This window comes from Periophthalmus magnuspinnatus, chromosome 22 (genome assembly GCF_009829125.3).
Source record: "Periophthalmus magnuspinnatus isolate fPerMag1 chromosome 22, fPerMag1.2.pri, whole genome shotgun sequence".
In the NCBI taxonomy this organism is placed as follows: domain Eukaryota; kingdom Metazoa; phylum Chordata; class Actinopteri; order Gobiiformes; family Gobiidae; genus Periophthalmus; species Periophthalmus magnuspinnatus.
The window spans coordinates 18116967-18135875 of NC_047147.1; the positions used below are offsets into that span (position 1 = coordinate 18116967).

The 18909-nt window shown below is 40.1% G+C and overlaps 3 protein-coding genes across 3 annotated transcripts; all 3 read right to left on the bottom strand.

Annotated features, from left to right (window-relative positions):
- Positions 1–519: 519 nt before the first annotated feature.
- On the bottom strand, positions 520–7128 carry LOC117390668 (uncharacterized). The gene is made up of 4 exons (XM_033988450.2): positions 6829–7128; positions 5661–6209; positions 5430–5590; positions 520–3206 (listed from the first exon to the last, which is right to left on the bottom strand). Exons 1-4 carry the CDS (start codon positions 6991–6993, stop codon positions 2765–2767), a joined length of 1317 nt encoding a protein of 438 aa, XP_033844341.1. The 5' UTR covers positions 6994–7128; the 3' UTR covers positions 520–2764.
- Positions 7129–7302: 174 nt separating this feature from the next.
- On the bottom strand, positions 7303–9494 carry tpgs1 (tubulin polyglutamylase complex subunit 1). Its single transcript, XM_033987880.2, has 2 exons — positions 9133–9494; positions 7303–8419 (listed from the first exon to the last, which is right to left on the bottom strand). The coding sequence occupies exons 1-2, from the start codon at positions 9468–9470 to the stop codon at positions 7756–7758; spliced, it is 1002 nt and encodes a 333-aa protein (XP_033843771.1). The 5' UTR covers positions 9471–9494; the 3' UTR covers positions 7303–7755.
- A 660-nt stretch (positions 9495–10154) lies between these two features.
- LOC117390206 (inositol-3-phosphate synthase 1-A-like) lies at positions 10155–16479 on the bottom strand. The gene is made up of 10 exons (XM_033987879.2): positions 16358–16479; positions 15898–16059; positions 13972–14101; positions 13698–13891; positions 13467–13616; positions 12647–12862; positions 11964–12128; positions 11782–11895; positions 10750–10967; positions 10155–10344 (listed from the first exon to the last, which is right to left on the bottom strand). The coding sequence occupies exons 1-10, from the start codon at positions 16469–16471 to the stop codon at positions 10155–10157; spliced, it is 1653 nt and encodes a 550-aa protein (XP_033843770.1). The 5' UTR covers positions 16472–16479.
- Positions 16480–18909: the final 2430 nt, after the last annotated feature.

Below are 18909 nucleotides of genomic sequence, written 5' to 3' on the forward strand. Positions count from 1 at the left end.
CAACTCAACCAAGGCGACAGATTTTATTGTGGGCTCCAGTAAAAGCCTCTATTTCCCAAAGTGGCTATTATGGATATTAATGATAACTTTTAATAGCCATGTCTGTCCTTAATATTCCCTTGACTATAACAATTAGCCAAGTCATGAGTTTCTCTAGTGATATCTGGCTTTTTTGCCCATTCAAAATAACATATAATATTTTCCTTTTAATTATTGCTATGGCAACGTCGCTAGAATCTCCTCATTCTGAAACCAATGGATAGAAAGGCTATTTATGGAATTGTTCACTGTATTACTCTGCTTAATAAAACTCCACTCTTCAATATGGCCTTGGTCACCTACCTAACTCATTCACTAATGCAGCATAGCAACAGTGTGAAAATGACTCTCATCAGTGCAAAGAATGGTCTGTTGTCCACATTTTAAAAACACAATAGCCCAAAACATATGACACAGACATTAACCATATATAAAGGGGGTTCCTTGCTATAGCGTATTATGATTTGGTGAATCACTACTGAAATAGCCTACTTGCTTTATTGGCATAATCAGTACTAATAAAACAAATTATGAACAGTCAGTGACAGGAGTAGTAGCCAGACAGTTGTGCGTGTATTGTTACTTCAAAGAAATAATCCAAGTATTGAGTCTAGTCCACAAAAATACCCACATAAGAGGATTTTTAACAGAGTTAGCCTATAGCCTACATTGACTTGAGGACACAATGTACAGTGCACATTGTAACTTCATTCAGGGTCCAGCACCTGCTCGTTTCCATGGAGATGTTAACACCTTGCCTTGGAATGTTTCACACTATGATATTACATAAAATGCTCTGAAAAACATGCTTTCTGGGATCACATCCACAGATCTAACCAGTAACTTGACCTGGTAGTGACAGCTGCGTAGTGACTCTCAACAGTCTTATGTCCTTAAGTAGGCTGAATATGAAAACATTTTTAATTATCTGGGCTGTGTGTTGTTGTTTTTTTTAATCCATGTCAGGAATCTTAACCATACAAAAGCTGCCTGCATTGACAGAGGTGGGTAGAGTAACCAAAAATTGTAGTATTTCAAGAATAACATTACTTCAACATAATATTACTCAAGAAGAAGTACAAAGTAGTTGTCCAAGAAATTACTCAAGTTTGTGTAAAAAAGTTTTTGGGAAAACTACTACTCTAGTAACAGTAACTTGAAGAGTAACTGTGGAACTGAAACATCTGATTCATACTTTGAAGTTAATGCAAATTGAAGGACTAAACATTAAATAATGCACTAAATATACAAAAAGCAAAACTACATTATATTTGTTCAAATAATTTCATATTGTCAACATAGTTTTTGCCACTTGTGGACCTCACAGTGGGAAGAGTAATCACAACCTTTACTCAAGTAAGAGTACTGTTACAATAAAAATCACTCAAGTAGGAATAAAACTATGCTGCTAGAAAAGTACCCTGAAATGTACAATTACTTTAAGTTACTCAAGTAAATGTAGCTGAGTAAATGTAACTGAGTATGACCCACCTCTGTTGACAGACAACGCCCAAAACAAACTATGATTTATTTCACTACACTTTTAAAATGATGAAACCCAGTCCCCACAATGACCATATAATGAATAAAAATAAGTAAAACAGACAGTACAATTTGTTCAGATGACCAAATGTGTGAAAAAAATCTCACACCCATTTCCCGAGCAGCTCATAGCGTTCTGTGGCCAAGACCGGAGTAGCCAGAAGCAAGCGAGGATAGTGACACACATGGCAACGCACCAATTGCTTCAAAACAAGTGAATTTTGTATCAATCAGATCAAGGACGGGATGATTCTGTGCACCCTTTTAATGAGATATTATGAGGACTAGCGACATCTTGTGGTGGTAAAGTAAAAGCAAAGCACCAAGGTCTATGGAAAATGAGTGACTGTTGTGTTATTACTGTTTATGCTAAAATTTTCTTTTCCATAAACTTGTCAAAATTACAAAATTAAATTCTATATTCTGAGTTCAAGTAGTTTTAGTAAAAGGAAATAGTAAATTATGATATTATAAATTATAATTGTGCATAAATAACAAAGCACAGTGCAAGAGAGTAGATCCTATAAGTCAATGTAATTGATGTAAAAACAATACAAAAATATATATACATATACTTTGAAAATTGCAATTTGAATTTAAACCACATAGGGCCTAGCTGTTTAGGTCAGGTGTTCTCAAACGTTTTATCCTAGGGGCCCCATTGGTATAAAAATATCCTAAGGACCCCCTATCTTTCTCCACCATAGCATCCCAATACATTTCAGAAGTTCAAACCATGTTTACAACCAAATCTGGAGGAAAAATTCATTTCTCATTGTCCTTATTTTGTTGGGGTAGTTATTTCCATTAAAACATGTTGTATACATCATTAGAAATTGTACTGTCCAAGTAATGTTCAACGCTACCACAATTTTTGCCACATGGCCCAGGGACCCCAGTGATCCATTTTGAGAACCTTTAAGCAGACAACAAAATATACAGTATTATGAAAAACAAATAACCCTATAGTTTGACAATTTACTATAAACTATGGAATTTATGTGATTTCTATTGGTTTAGCAGTTCATATTTCAATCCTTTCCCAATAGAAATACTCCTGGTGTTCAAAACATGCCCTTGCAAACATAATACCAACGTAAAAACAAACATTTCAAATGTAACACGTCCAAAAACATGTTCAGGAATTATCCAATATTCACCTTTGCAGAGCAGCCAACTTTCCTCATTGCTCTTGCTGTTCAAAATAATCACAAAAGAGCATTCTCGTTTCCTCTGCTTCTGTGCACTGATCCGGGGCTGAGGGGTGTGGCTTGTGCTGTGGGCGTGGCTGTGGGTACTCAATTTCAGCCACTTCATCTTTCCACTCATTTTTGAAGGTGTCCTGGTGAGTCTCGCAGATGTTGTGCAGTATGCAGCAGGCCAGCACCATGGTGGGTAGGACGTCGAGGCCACAGTCATTCCTCTTGCTCAGACACTGCCAGCGACCTCTAAGCTTCAATAGAGCCTCCTCGGATACCCTCAGAGCCCTGCGGATGTGCTGGTTGAATCTGCGCTGGGAATAAGAAAGAGGAGAAGCCTGGGAACGCCTTCTTCTCTTCGGCTCCCGGAAAGCGGTGATGAGCCAGGTCCGGAGAGGGTAGCAAAGTTCACCCACCATGATGTATCTGCAGAAATAACATATTAATAGAATGATTATTACATGTAGAAAAGTGCGTGTAATTATAATAAGATATGGTTGGGCTCATGACACATTACAATATTCTAAACCGTCCATAGTTTAAAATTGACCTGGATGGCAGGTCAAAAATGTGTGGTAGAGTAAGGTTTAGAAAAGTATTGAAAACCAAATACTAATCGATACCAAAACTATTATCAAAACTAGGTATCGATACTAAAAAAGTCACATTCACAGGACAGAAATGAACCTTTCCTGAATATCTTTAGTATGATCTTGAGCTGTATCAGAACAAGTATAAGACCACATAGAGTAGTATACACCCACAGACCACTATGGAACCTACCTGGGCGACTGAGGGATTACAGATATAAGGCCACATGGAAATATAAAAGAAAAGTACAACAATTTAATGTTGAAGACTACATTCTTTTGTCAGTTGGACAACAGAAGACACAAAATGAATACGTTTGTGGACACATTATTAAACAAATACAAATAAACTTCATAGACTGAAATTGTAACATGAAACTGATGAAATATGCCAGATTGGTGGGATCAAGCCTTTTGACATACATATACATACAAACTATGTAAGTTTTCAGGTAGAAGGTCTGCCACCTGTTTGTATTTGTGTAGATTGCTTTGCCTGCAATGTGCCTCAGGTTGGTTAATCATATCTCTCTCCATGGAGACAACCACGTCATGGACATCAACAAAGTTACATAGTGCAGCTTTACATAGCGACACGAAAAACATATACAGTTGAAACCAGAAGTTTACGTATACTACATAAAAAGACATGTTTTTTTCTCTCACTGTCTGACATGAAATTAGACTAAACTTTTCCTGTTTTAGGTCAATTAGGATTACATTATTTGCTAAATGCCAGAATAATGAGGCCATAAGACAAATTTTCATGACTTTTTTCAACGTCAGAAGTTTACATACAGTAAGATTACTATGCATTTAAACAATTTGGGAAAAAACTAGATGATGATGCCATGTCTTGGGAGCTTCTGAGGTTTATTGACAACATCTGACTTAATTAGAGCAGCACCTGTGGATGTCTTTGAAGGCACAACTGAAACACACGGCTTCTTTGTTTAACATCATAAGAAAGACACAAGAAATCAGCCAAGATATCGGGAAGAGAATTGTGGACTTGCATAAGTCTGGTTCATTCTTGGGTGCAATTTCCAGCTGCCTGAAGGTGCCAGGTTCATCTGTTCAAACAATTATGCACAAGTCCAGCCACCATACCGCTCAGGAAGGAGACGGGTTCTGTGTCCCAGACATGTGCTTTGGTCCAAAATGTGCATATTAGAACAGAAGCTAAAGACCCTGTGAAGACGCTGGTTGAAGCTGGTAAGAATGTGTCCTTATCCACAGTGAAACAAGTACTGTACCAACATGGTCTGAAAGGCAACCCTGCCAGGAAGAAGCCATTACTCCAAAAGTAACATAAAAAAGCCAGATTACAGTTTGCAAATGCACATACGGACAAAGATCTTGGATCTTTGGAGACATGTCCTGAGGTCTGACGAAGCTAAAGTTGAACTGTATAGCCATAATGAGCATCATTATGTTTGGATGAAAAAGCCTGACAACCCCATCCCAAGTGCGAAATACAGGGGTGGCGACATGACGTTGTGGGGTTGTTTTGCTCCAGGAAGGACGGGTGCATTTCATAGAATAGATGGCATCATGAGGAAAGAATATTATATGGAAATATTGAAGCAACATCTCCCCCCAAACTGGTTACAAAGTGGCTTAAGATGTGTCAATGTTTTGCAGTAGCCCTTACTTCAATCCTATTGAAAATTTATGGGCAGAGCTAAAAAGGCAAGGTGACCTACAAACTTTGCTCAGTTACACTAGTTCTGTCTGGAGGAATGGGTCAAAATACATGCCAACTACTGTGAGAAGCTTGAGGAAGGATATCCAAAACATTTGGTCAAAGGGATATAGTTTAAAGGCAGTGGTACCAAATACTAATGAAATGTATGTAAACGTCTGACTTTGAAGAAAGTAATGAAAAATTGTCTAAAAAATCCTTCTCTCATTATTCTATCATTCAGCCACCATAAAACAGGAAAAGCTTAGTCTGATTTCATGTCAGACAGTGAGAAAAAAAGTGTATGTGTCTTTTTATGCAGTGTATGTAAACTTCTGGTTTCAACTGTACATTGTATTGTTTGTAAAACTTTACTTGAGAGGTGTTCCCATAAAAGTAGGTGTTGAATTCGGAGAGAAGCCGCCCTCCTCAGCTGTGGCCCATAGTGAGGAGTTCTGAAGAATTTCTGCTGGATCAGTCCCACCTGGAAAACTAGCACAGACATCCCAGAAGTGCCCCCGGCCGCTCACAGCCACCTGCACATGAGGGGAACACCCACGTTTAGGTATGATCCAAACAATACAACTACTTATCCAGCTCAGGTACCTGAGAAAGCACTGAGAGCCAGCCTGCGGGGTTGGCATAGTCCGAGGTGTTTTGGGATGGGGTCATGATGGAGGTGTGGAGGGTTGCCACGGCAGCCACACAGTGCGGGAATGCTCTTTCGGATAAGAAGATCTGGGCAGACTCCTCCAGCTCCTGTTCACTCGGAATGTGCATGTACTCTGAGCTGAGCAGAGCCACTATGGAATGACACACATCTCTTACGCATTTACACGCAGTCGACTTGCCCACGCCAAACAGACTGCTAATAATGCGGTATTCGACATTTGTGGCTAGTCTCCATAAAGAAACAGCCACACGCTTCTCTACAGGTAAAGCCATACGGAACGTGGTGTCCTGACGGGTTAGACGGGGTCGTAGTTTATCACACAGATAGAAGAACGTCTCTCTGTTCATTCGGAACTTATCCAGCCAATCAGTAGGTTGGAACTCCGTCATCACAACCCGCTCCCACCAATCAGTGCGCGGGGTAGTGGACCAGGGGCGGGTGCGGAGGCGGAGACTGGAGCGGATCCCTCCTGCCATCATCATCTGAAAATACAAGGGGGTACAAGCTTCAGCAGAGGGAAACATTTGGGTTTGACAAAGAGCTACAAAGAGCTAACTACAAGACATCAGTGGAGGAGACCCATCTTTCATAATCTCACTGCTCAACTCTTTTGTTCACTTTTTCACACAATTTTGCACACACTGTTTTTATTTTGTTCATATTAAGTCCACCTTCCACAAATTAAATAAATGATTTATGTGCGGTCTAGGGCTGTAGGATTAATCAGTCAGTGGAGTCTTAATCAACCAAATTTGTATTGGTCAAATAATCATTTTATTTAGATTGTAAGGATTTATAACAGAAGAAAGGAGAAGGCAGGGAGGGAGGGAGTGAGTGAGTGGGCTTAAGATTCATATGTAAAAACCTAGATTAAAGGCATGTTTCACAAATTTAATCGTCTTTAAATACATTGCTTCCTATAGTTTTTTTTCTGCATAAATAGTTGTTTTTGCATGAACTCCTGATCAAGTGTGTTTACATCAGATACATAGAGATATTGAATAGTTTTAGAGCTTTTGCCACGCCTCCTTTTTAGCCGATTAGCAGGACTATGTCTGATGAGTTTAACATGTATTTCAGTTGAACATCTGTGCACCTGACCATGAGCATCCTCCGCTGTCGCTGCAGAAAGTACTGCCTCTGCCTGATGCGCCTCTGGACCTCGGTGCGCCTCTGGCTCTCTGCGCTGGACACGTCCCTGCGCCGCTTCAGCAGCACGTACGTCAGGAGGAACAGGCTCGAGCGCAGCTGCTCCTCGTGCTCCATGGCCTCCCCCTGTTCACTGTTGGGCTATCACCACATGCAGAGAAATGTGGTTTGTCGTTGTGGACCATGTTTTGGACATGTCCATGGTTTGACTAAAGCTACTTCCGCTTCTCTGTTTCTCTGTTTGCGCGTAACGAATCAGGATAATGCTGCCATCTAGAGTTTGGGCATGGGCCTTTTCAACTCTATTAATAATTAAGCTACATAGGCTAGTTATTCAATGCGTTTGATGAACTCACAGGATAGCAAAATACGCATGGCGTGTTTGTATAAAAAGTCAAAATCAGTTATTATTTGTATTTATTTTTTGTATTAAAGAGACACACATTCATGGTTTATTATTACACACACAAGACTTTGCAGGCCATGTGTTCCTGATGTGAAGATGCGATAAACAGGACACGCTTCATAAGTTCATCGGCTGCTGCAAAGCTATTGTCTGGTGCACTGTTAAGAAGTATGTGCCTTGTAGCCACATGGTCATGTGGGTGTCTGAACATTCTGTTGTTGTGTCCCTGCACAACACACTTAACTCCCACTGCTCACCCAGAGTCTGAGTAATGTGACAGGAAGGAGATAGGCTACATCAGGCTACATTGAAGTAGACATCTCAATAAATTACCATGTAACTTGTCTGCTTTGCAAACCCCATAACAACATGGGCAGCCCAATAAACAAAACTGTGCAGCCTGTAAATGTGTAGACTGGTTAATATGAGTGATGGGCTATAGCTGCTAGTTCACCTCTTTTACTCAGTAATCCCTATGACAAAACTTTGACCCTTGTTATAAACACTTCAGCAGCTGCATTCTCAAACTCCTTAGCATCCATACTACCCCCAGGGCCTCTAGTCTGTGCTGTGGCCATGGCCTGAGCTAACTGATCTGGAGACAGCTTAGCACTGGCCTCCAAATACCGTAGAGCTTTAACATTGGCTTCTAGACCTGAGTTGCTTTTAGTGTTCGCATTCACACTACGTCTTGCTTCACTGCCTTGTGATGTCTCCAGAGCTTCTTTCAGAGTCCCTATCACCGCCATGCCCAGTGCCCGAGAGACAGGCTCCTCGTCTGGGCAGCACACTTCGGCGTACAGCCTCTGAGCTTGGCGGATGTAATCGGAGAAGACGGCACATGTGAGCACCCCATGGCGGAACACATCATAGGGTACAGCTTCGTGGTCCTGACAGTGGAGGCGATGGAGGAGAGGGGCAGAGGTGGAGGCAGGGACCCCACCCTCACTGCACAGGCACTGGAGGGTTTGGGTATAAAGGCCTCCACGGACACCTCCTCCATCTCCATCTGAGCCTGAGGGGCCCATGGAGCTGGAGCCCTCTGTGTCGGTCATCTGGAGGTCAGGCGGACAGGGCGGAGGGGAGGGCTCGTTCAGGAGGTCATAAGCCACTCGAACATTGTTGCTGAAGGCTGATCTGTGGGGAGGATTTGTGAGATATGTTTATTTTTTTAATAATTAAAATATGGTAACAATTCATTATACTTTAATAAGCCTTAATAAAGCATGAACAAGAACTCAATTCATGACAAACAAATTGTTTAAGAATTATTCTTAACTGCCTACCTTAACTCCTGATCTTAACCTTAACCTGATCTTAAACCTGAACTATTTGTTCATTATGGATTAATGAATAATTTATGAGTGAAAAAATGGTGGAATGGTAGGTGAAATTTGTCCAGTGGCAAAAAGGAAATGTGCACAGGTTAGAGTGGGAACTGAGTTAGCACCTTTTGGGTTAATGGACACAGGACCATTCAATCATGAAAGATGTTGAAATAAAAAAAATAATGCATGATAATGGAGAAAAAAAATGCTACTTTTCGTTCATTCATCTTTTACTTGCTCCAAACATCCACATTATCCAAAACTGGAACTAATCTGGAACTAAATGTGGAACTTATCTTGGACTAAACCAGGACCAAACCAAGTCTACTTCTGGACTGAACTGAGCTCAAATCAGGACCCAACAAAGACAAGTGTGGAGCACCCAGTCAATAAATGTGTTATAAGCAAAATGGGCTGAATATAATCACGCCTCAACAAATGATTTAAAGCTGTTACTTTTCTGAACTCTCACTGTCATCTTTGCATCCTGTGTCCATCCTCATCTTTGCCTGAGTGCCATACCTGTGCGAGTGGTGCGCCAAACGCAGGTGCCAGAGCGCGCGGTTGAGTCGTTGCTGCTCGTGGGCGCGTCCCCCCAGTGTCCCGTTGTTCATCTCGTCCCCCTCGCTGCCCCCTGTCCCAGCGTCGCTCACAGAGGCCAGGTTGCAAAAGTGGTCCGCTAAGAACCCGATGGGGTCGTCTGTTCTGGCCTCCACCATTTTGAGGATCGCGCCCCGGAGCAGCTCGCCCACCCCGGCCTGGGCCAGAAACTCCCGGTCGCTGTCGCATTTGGCCGTTTTGCTGTCGGCCATGGCTGGAGGAATAACGGCAGACCGGCGCTTCTCTTTATTATCCGCCATGTCTGTTGACGTCTAGTGTCGCAGCAACCGGGGCGGAAGTGCTTAGGACGCGCGATGATGCTGCAGTGGCTCCCTGTGCCAGCTGGACCGGGACGGTGCACAGTGATTGGGCTACATCTTTCATTCAACAGCCTTTACCTTTTTAACTAAAATTGCAAATACACATTTATCATGTAAACTACGACATACTATAGGGCTCTTCGACATTTAAAAGTGTTAAGTAAATGTTAAAATGGGAAGAATCAGCAAAAATGTGTATTAATTTACCCCGTAACTGTGATTAGTGGTGGTCTATAGACTATATGGCACAGAGTGGCAGCCACATTTCTGGTAGTTTGTCCCAGGGCAGATCTGACCACAAGTGGACACCAAGTTTGCAACTGTTGTTTTACTTATAAACTGAAGACATGTTCAATGTTGTGTGAAGCATCTTTGTATATCGGGAAAAGTGCTAAGATATATAAGTATTATTTATTATTATTATTATTAAATGGCATTCTATTCTAAATGTATAATTCACTTGTATCTTGTAAATGACAGCGATTTATGTTAAAAAATACTAGAACAAGGAGTGTTTAATCAGCAATGACAAAATCAAGCTTTACATCACAAACCTGTAGTATTGAAGTATTTGCATAAACATCATTAGAAGATTTCCTAATAGTATTATGCTGGTTTAGTGTTTTAGGAGTAGCCGTTCACGTGACTATGTCCATTGGTGTGCGCTTCCCCATTGAGACCTGTCTCTCCATTGACACAGTGAGATGCCCCATTAAGATAAAGAAACTTCTCCTTCTTTTTCTGAGGGACAAAACCCTTCTGCAGCTTATGCTCCAACAACATGTGATTTTGGGGTGGAAGTCCAAGACAAGCTCTGAAAAACAACACAAAGACGGGGAACTTTTATTTGCAATTATTAAAAGACTTATATAACAGAATTTATTATCTGTGTTTCCTCATCAAAAACATACCTAATGTTGAGTTTTGTTTTATTTCATTCATGTTTAACACACAAACCCAGCATATTTAGGCTGAGTTCTTCTATCAAACTGAAAACATCACTAGCTGGAACAGAACATTTTGAGCTTTGGTGAAGTAATAAAGTGTTACTCAAACATGTGTGAATGAAACAAAACACAACTCCAGGTATGTTTTTGATGAGGTAACAGCATTATAACATGGCTTGATGAGAATCCATTTTGTGTAATATAGGACATTTAAGACCAGCGAAAAGAATGTGTAATTAAAACAAAAATACAATGTAATCAGTGATCCATACCTCATGATATTTTCAATGCACGCCCTCTGCCTGAAGAACGCATTGACCACTGGCGCCCCTGGTGGTACTAGAGGGGCCTTGCAGAGGAAGGCAAGCAGAGCCAGTACACTGTGAAAGGACTGGTACTCCTGCTCTCCCTGCACACGCACACTCACGCGCTGGCACAGCTCCGTCAGGACCACCAAGTCCAGGATGATGGGGCTGGCCAGTAATGAGTCCTGTCAAAAATGTTTAAATGATGAAGCATGAGAACTTACAATAAAGCCCCAGGCTTGTCAAAAGTATGAAAAAAATCAGATACTAATTAATACTAAGACTAGTATTGTAACTAGATAATCAATGCTGAAAGAAAATCTCATAAACAGCACACCAACCTGAATGATCTGAACTATAGCTTTAATAGAACTAGTGTAAGATCACATGGTAACTAAACTAGGGCTCAACCAGGACTAAACCAGGACTAAACAAGGAACAAACCAGGTCTAAACCAGGACCAAACCAGGAGTAAACCAGGACCAAATCAGAACTAAACCAGGACTAAACCAGGACCGAACCAGGACTAAACCAGGACTAAATCAGGACTAAACCATGTCTCAACCGGACTAAACCTGGACTAAACCAGGACCAAACAAGGACCAAACCAGGTCTAAACCAAGACCAAACCAGGAGTAAACCAGGACCAAATCAGAACTAAACCAGGACTAAACCAGGACAGAACCAGGACTAAACCAGGACTAAATCAGGACAAATTTTACTCCAGGACAACTTTAAAATGTGCAAAGTGAGTCTGAACAGAATAATGATTTGAAAACACAAATCTCAAATCTAGCTAAACAATTATACAATTTAAAAACCGCTATTGCATTTTGCAGCACTGACTTTAATATACATTCAGCAACAGCCACGCACAAGAAATCGAATCTACCAACTTCCTCTGTTCATTGTAAACAAAATTAAAAGGTACCTGTGTCTCTAATTGACAATATATTGAAAAAAAATTATGGCTAACCGGGCTTATGCAACTGTACTGACCTCACAGGTGTTATGCAGCGCTATAGTGTTGGTCCCTCCCATCATGATTTCAGACGTGTACTCGTCCATCGCACGTTTACTGTCCCCCACATACGGGACATACTTTATCACCACCTAAAAACACACAGAACATTTTAGAACTGACCTGGTCAATATAACATTACATTATATTCTGGTCTTACACAGTGGTCGGGCTTCTCTCCAGGCTGGTACAGGACATGGTTGGACTGCACCATGTCATCCACCACGTTGCTCTTAGAGATCTCTTTGGAGCGAAACTGCTGCGGAGCCGACAGGTTCTTGCCATCATTGTTGCCCAGGTGATTGTAGCTGACGATTGAGGTGGGCTATCACAGGCATAAATATAAACAGTTGCAACAGACTGCAATAAAAATGTGGGGCTTTTAGTCCTTGCTTCATATAGTGCCCTTAGGAGAGACTTCAGCAATCTTACATTTTAACCTTCTAACCAATGTGTGAATGGTTCATGCTGGTGAGATATAGTACAGTATAGCTATAGTTTATATTAATAATTAGATTTAAATAGCACCGTTCAAGACACCCAAAGCACTTTACATTGCATTATTCATTGAGTCGCCTATTATTTTGAACAAAATTAAAAACTCTCTCACCTCAAATTAACAGTTTAGTGCTTTGCTTATGCTGAAATTTGTGATATATTATATTATTTATTCCTTCCTTGTAAGCAGCGATATTTGTTTTGATACAGACGGATCATGCATGTTCCTGATTGGCTAATCCATCTGTCACGCCCATCTGAACTCGGAGACTCATCGGTGACCACGCTCACATCTTCATAAAGTATTGGAGAAGTGTGTGTTCTGGATCCCAGGGAAGTTCTCACCTTGATGCCAGAGCTGACCAGGAAGTCCACCAGCACTGACTTGAGCTTAGTCTGTCCTGATTTAAAGTCGTCTCCTCCGATGAAGACTCCCCTCTGCACAGCAAGGTCTACGGCCCCAGGGACAAAGGTGTTCTGTGGGGAGCCATTGATGAAGGCACAGCCCTCTAGGATACTGGCCACAGCAAACAGGGTGGAGGGGGACACCTCTGCTCCAGCCTGAGAGAAACAATCAAGTATAAACTATATTAAAATGTTGAATGAATGTTTTCATGTACTAAAGTATAATTCCTGGTAGGTTTGTGAGAGCATGGAACAAGGCCGAAAGCAGTAGCTGACAGTTCAAACTCAAATGTTTTGAATATATAAAAAATCAAGTAACTGTTCAACTCCAACAGCAGCACCTCTCTCAAAGCACATTAGCACTTTACCTGAATGGAATACTGTTATAGTGTTTTTAATGATTGTCTACCCTGTCTTTTAGGTTTGTCAAAAAGACTAATGCTAGGTAGACACTAATCTATACTAAAACTAGTATTGAAACTAGATGCTCATTTCAGTAAGTATTGATATTGAAAAAAGCCACATAACTGAACAGTGAACAGTTAACAGAAAATCGGTATTGAGTCTATTCATTAGTATTGAATTATATTTTTTAATTTTTTGTCTACAGCAACTTTATAATTTACCATTGTAAGTTTTACTGTTTTTATAACAGTATCATCATTATATCAGTTGTTCAATATATTTGCCTGCTAATAATGAAATAGCATTTGTGTATAATCCTGTAATGTAACTGTAATGTAATAGTATGAGAATGTACCTCGATGGCTGCTAATAGATTCTCTGCAGTGTCATTAAGTCCTGGGGTGACATCACAGAAGCGCTCTGTATTAGCCGTCCACAACACAATGACTTTGTCCACACAACTGGAGCTGCGGAAGTCTCGGATATCAGCTCGGATCTGCTCCATCTACAGTCATATGTATTCTTTCGTATTATATATGTAACAAAATGAATACAATATTCTGCTGTTATCTACTGCTTTGCCAACCTGCTCTGCTATAGTACCGGTGAGGACATTATCAGCTCGGCTCTCTTGGTTAGCAGCGATGAAATCTGGATAATAAATGGACTTTCTGGGTTTCATTCGGCTCATGTGTGGAAATAGCTGCTCCTGTAAGGCCCAGTCTAGCACCTCGGCTCGCTCCATCGCACTCCCCAGATCCGAGGAGGAAATATCCCAGCCTAAAATGGTCAAAACACAAGAAAATCAAGAATGCAATTTTTTGTGGATTAGTTTAATTTTGCATATACTCTACAGTTACCATCAAAGACAATATCATTTGGATGCACCATAGGTAACAAATCACAGAAGGGTATGTTGATGTCGCCTTGTGGGCTTGACCCCAGACAGACAGTCGAGGACTGCAACAGGGAGCCGTAGTAGTTTGCATTCTGTTGAAAATAGTAAGTAAAATTAAAAGAATCACTACCCATATTCAATACTAAAGATAGTATTGAAAGTACATACTATTCAAACTGTAAAAAAATGACCCAATTGTCACAATACAAATTTTTCAAACTCAATTTAGACACTAAGGAATAGACTCGATACGCAATACAGATTCTGACACCACAATAATAATAAAAAACACTTTTTCTTCACAGTATAGTATAGAATGCAATTTTCAACATTAAATAATTGCACTTTCTTTTATATTTCCATTGGCCTTATATCTGTGTAGTCCCTCAGTCATTCCAGTAGGTTCCACAGTGGTCCATGGGCGTATACTAGTGGTCTTGTGGTCTTATACTTCTGATACAGCTCAAGATCATTCTAAAGCTGTTCAGGAAAGGTTCATTTCTGTCTTGTGAATGTGACTTTTTTAGTACTTATTCAAATGAATATCTAGTTTTGACACTAGTTTTTATATCAATTAGTATCTGACTTTTGATACTTTTGGCAACCTTACAAAGAGGACAAATCTGAATTTTTGCTGAATAGTTTGATATGGTCTTGCTCCATATCTGAACTAGTATAAGACCCTTGCTGATATGTAAGAAATCTGTAATATTTTCTGTTTTTCATTCTGGACAAAATTGGGACAAAACTGGTACTAAACCTCTGGACTAGATCAGGACTAAACCAGAACTAGAACAGGACCAACAAAGTGTACATTTGTCTACTAAAAAGATGACTAAACAAAGATAAGTGTGAATGCACCCTAAGGCTAAATCATTATTCGAAGCATGAAGCACAGGCAGGATTTTCAATGGAAAGTTCCTATATTACATAAGGAGCACAGTAGAGCCTTATAGGGGTATAATATGAAGTGTGGAGACAGTCTGACAGCCTAATGAACATGACATAATGAACTTATAATCACTCACAGTCTATTACAGGCACAGGGCTATATTTATAAAACGGGGTGAGGGCTCTAGTGGTCTTTAGCAGCCTAATTAGGATTGGCTAATTGTTTAGTTATTGCACTGGTACAAGAGCAGAAATATGTAAGTAGATAATTAAGAATAAGAAATACATGCATAATCTGGCATGTTATTAGGAACGTCATCAGCAAGATTATTTTTTTTAAACAGAATTGTTCCAGAGCTGCTAAGAGTGCTTTATATTACATTAACAGAGATGATCTAATTATATGAGCAAGTACAGTTGAAGTGTCTTGCCCAAAGATAGAACAACAAAAATATGAAAAAAGAAATAAATAAAAGAAACAGTGAATGAGAGGGTGTGTCCAAACTTTTATGTTTAAACACCTGTCAAAAGTCTGGACACACCCTCTCATTCAAATTATTTATTTATTTATTTTATTTTTTATACCAATTTCTCCATTTTAAACACAGTATATACAAAAGACATCAAATATATGAAATAAGATACATGGAATTATGTAGCAAAGAAAAAAGTTACATAACTCAACTAAATACTTTTTTTAATTTATCAAAGGGTGGCTACTTTGAGGATTTTAATATATAAAATATATTTCTAAAAAGTTATTTACATTTTTTTTTTCTTTGCTATATAATACCGATTGTTTAGAATCCAGAACACCAATGGCCGATATAGTATCTGATTTTCAATACTTTTAACAACCCTATTGTGAATAACAATTGTCTATGATTTGTGGTCCTTGCTTTGTGTTTTAAAATCTTGATATCGGCAGTGTCAATTAAATCCACGTTAGAGCATGCTTACTATCACATGTTACTCTGTGCATGACCTGAACTGTTACCTTGACACCAGTCTTGGTTCTCCATGTTAGCTGCAGTTTGTTGGCGAGTACCGCAGCAGTGACAGTGGTGCCATTGTTGCCGCCCCAGCCCACCAGCATCACTCCGAGCCTAGGCACATGGCTCTGCGTCCGGAAGGTCATCTGGGTGTTGTGTGGGGTTACCTATAAAGAATACAGATTCAGCCACTTATCCTTATTAGCTGTGATATGATAAAGTGACAAATATTCTTGTTGCCTATCAAAGATTTATATTTCTTCCCCATACTGGCCACTTTGTCCAGTCAGATTCAATATATAATATTAAGATCTGATTTTGTTTCATGTTATTTATTTCTGGATTTCATATCAATAACTTCTCCAGGCCAGGATTATTACTGGTTAGGTCAGTTTAGACTCCTGTGAAGAAGTGTGATTTTACTCCTTTCTTCCATAAAGATTTTTCTTTTTCTCTTGTGCTTACCGTGATGTAGTCCCCTTCTCTATGGACAGCTGTGCTCTGGTAGACATAGTCCGCCTCAATGTGAGTGTCTGTATACCGCACATGAGGGCTGTTCACGTGGATCTTCACTGGCATGGCTGATGGTCCTGCACACAGGGGTCAACACTTAAGGAATGTCCACTCTGAACTAGTATAAAGTACACTCATAATATCTCCTCAGAGAGGTGGCCAAAAAGATAAAAGCCATATCATGCTAATTTAACCATTAACCCTGTGTTGCTTGCACCCAAAACATATTGTCATTTAGGCATCTAAGTCATCCTGTTTGGGGAGGTCACTGGTTACTGATCAAACTGATTGATTAGATCTGATCCAGTATTTCAGGCTGAGGCGCCACATTCCTTTCCCCGGGATGTACTGACGTGCATCTTTTGTGCACCACAAATGTCTCTGTTGGCATCATGCTGCTAATAACTGTGCTCTATTCCATCTGTCACCTTAAGAGGGTGACGGACAATTATAACGTTTTACCATGGACTAAGAAGAAAACGTTTTCACACAAGCCACAAGCCATATGCAGTTAGAAAACACAGGGCAAAAGGTGTCAAAGCAAATGTCTTCATACAGAAGGCAGGGGATAATATCAAGTCACGAAACCATTTATCTTAAACGTTAAATAATTGAAAATAATCGAAAACTATCTGGCACTAGCCTTGTTTTCATCTCTTTTATTCTAAAGTTAGTAGAAGAGGAGCTACAGGGGCAGAGACTCATTGGGAGACGCGTCCACACGCGCCTTACGCTGCAGTGTAACAGGATGGACAAATCATTCATTAGAACCAGTGTGTTACATTAGCCTACAGAAGCCATGCAGAAATGTTCACATTGTTCCAAAAGGCACAACTCACTGACCCCACAGCCTCAAGGCAACGGGCAAGTCATGGCAAGAATTAGGTTTGCTTCGGCTACTCACTGTCGCTCCCAAGAATGACAATTTATCTCCCTCGAAAGCATCGCTTAAAAACACATTTGTTCGGTACACTGGGCAACAGCATTGAGCACAACATGATACCGAGTAATCTGTCCACCCACCTGTGACAGTCTCTGCGTCTCTCCGCTGGATCCACGGCCTGAGATGAGCGCGCGGTGAAAGCTCCTCGTGGACCGTGAGGTGAGAGTCTGTTGGCTCGCGCGGGCCAATCAGAACAACTCACAGCTTTACCATATTAGGAGTGTGGCCGTAAATCCTTAAAAGGTTCCAGGTAAAATACATTTCATATTCTTTCTAGGTATTTCTGGGCGGCTTCTTTAGGTGTTTAATGAGGGATTCAGCATTGAAAAAATGCATATAGTCAACACCATGGATGCTGAAATTATGACTCGAAATATTCTACACAGAACCGTAAAGTATGTTGAGCTTTTTTTTTTTTTTATTTAGACAGTTTAGAGAACCTGCTGCAGGTATGCTGCCTCATTTTTCCCAGAAAGCTTCACCAACCTGTGAACTGGGCGTGTGTATTCATCTTTAGGCTATTTGTTCATCAGGAGGACAAAAATTATGAAAGTTGGGTCAGAATTTCAAAACCTTTACAGATGCTACATTTAGGCTATTTGAGTAACATTATAATGCCATACTTTAATAATTATTACTTTACTACTTGGTTTGAAGCAGCATAGATCAAACTTGAGACTTGTGTCAAAGTCTACTGTGACAACTGTGTGTTATGCTGATTATGTTAAAGGGACTGTTTGTGCTTTCACTGGTTTAAACTGAATCTAAGTTGCCAGTGCCGCAACCTGCATAGAGGAAAAATAAATTTTTTCTCAGTATTTGGACAGGCCATGCCTCATGTGAAAGCTCAGAACCTCCAGAATTCACTCAATGGGCTGCAGAGGGCTGCTTCTCTCCTTAGTTTATTTTATTTTATTGGTTTATTTTAACAGGGACCATGTCCAAACACATTAATCTCATAAAAGAAGAGATGCTTTACACCAGATACACCCCAGGACAAACAATTAAAATACATTTAAGTATTCATTCACTTACAATCAAACCATACATTCTAAAACATTACACTCCACATTTCCACATTTAAAAGTACTCAAATATATGCCATAAATGACCGTATAAGATACCACATGCAATTCAGTGTTGACAGAGCTGACTCCCTAAAAAGACTTTTCTGACATTATAAGAGAAGTCCCTCAGGTCGGAGGAGAGTTTCAGATTGTCTGGGAGCTTGTTCCATTCTTTAATGCCCTTGTATGAGAAGGCTGTCTGTGCAAAGGCTGAGCTACATCTGGGGAGTCTGCAGTCATTGTGACTTGTGGACCTGGATGCTGTGGTGTTCTGCTCAGAGCAAAACTGGACAAATCTCTTAAGTGGTGGAGATGCAGCATTGTTTAAAATTGTATATATTTATCAGACATACAAATACACAATCAATCATATTTTGTAAGAATTTGACAATGATGATGCTTTAGTGGTTTCTTGTCAAGCACTTTTAGTGTTTTTAATGTTGTCTCTCTTGCTTGAAACCAATTTGAAATACAATCGTTTATATGAGAAATGA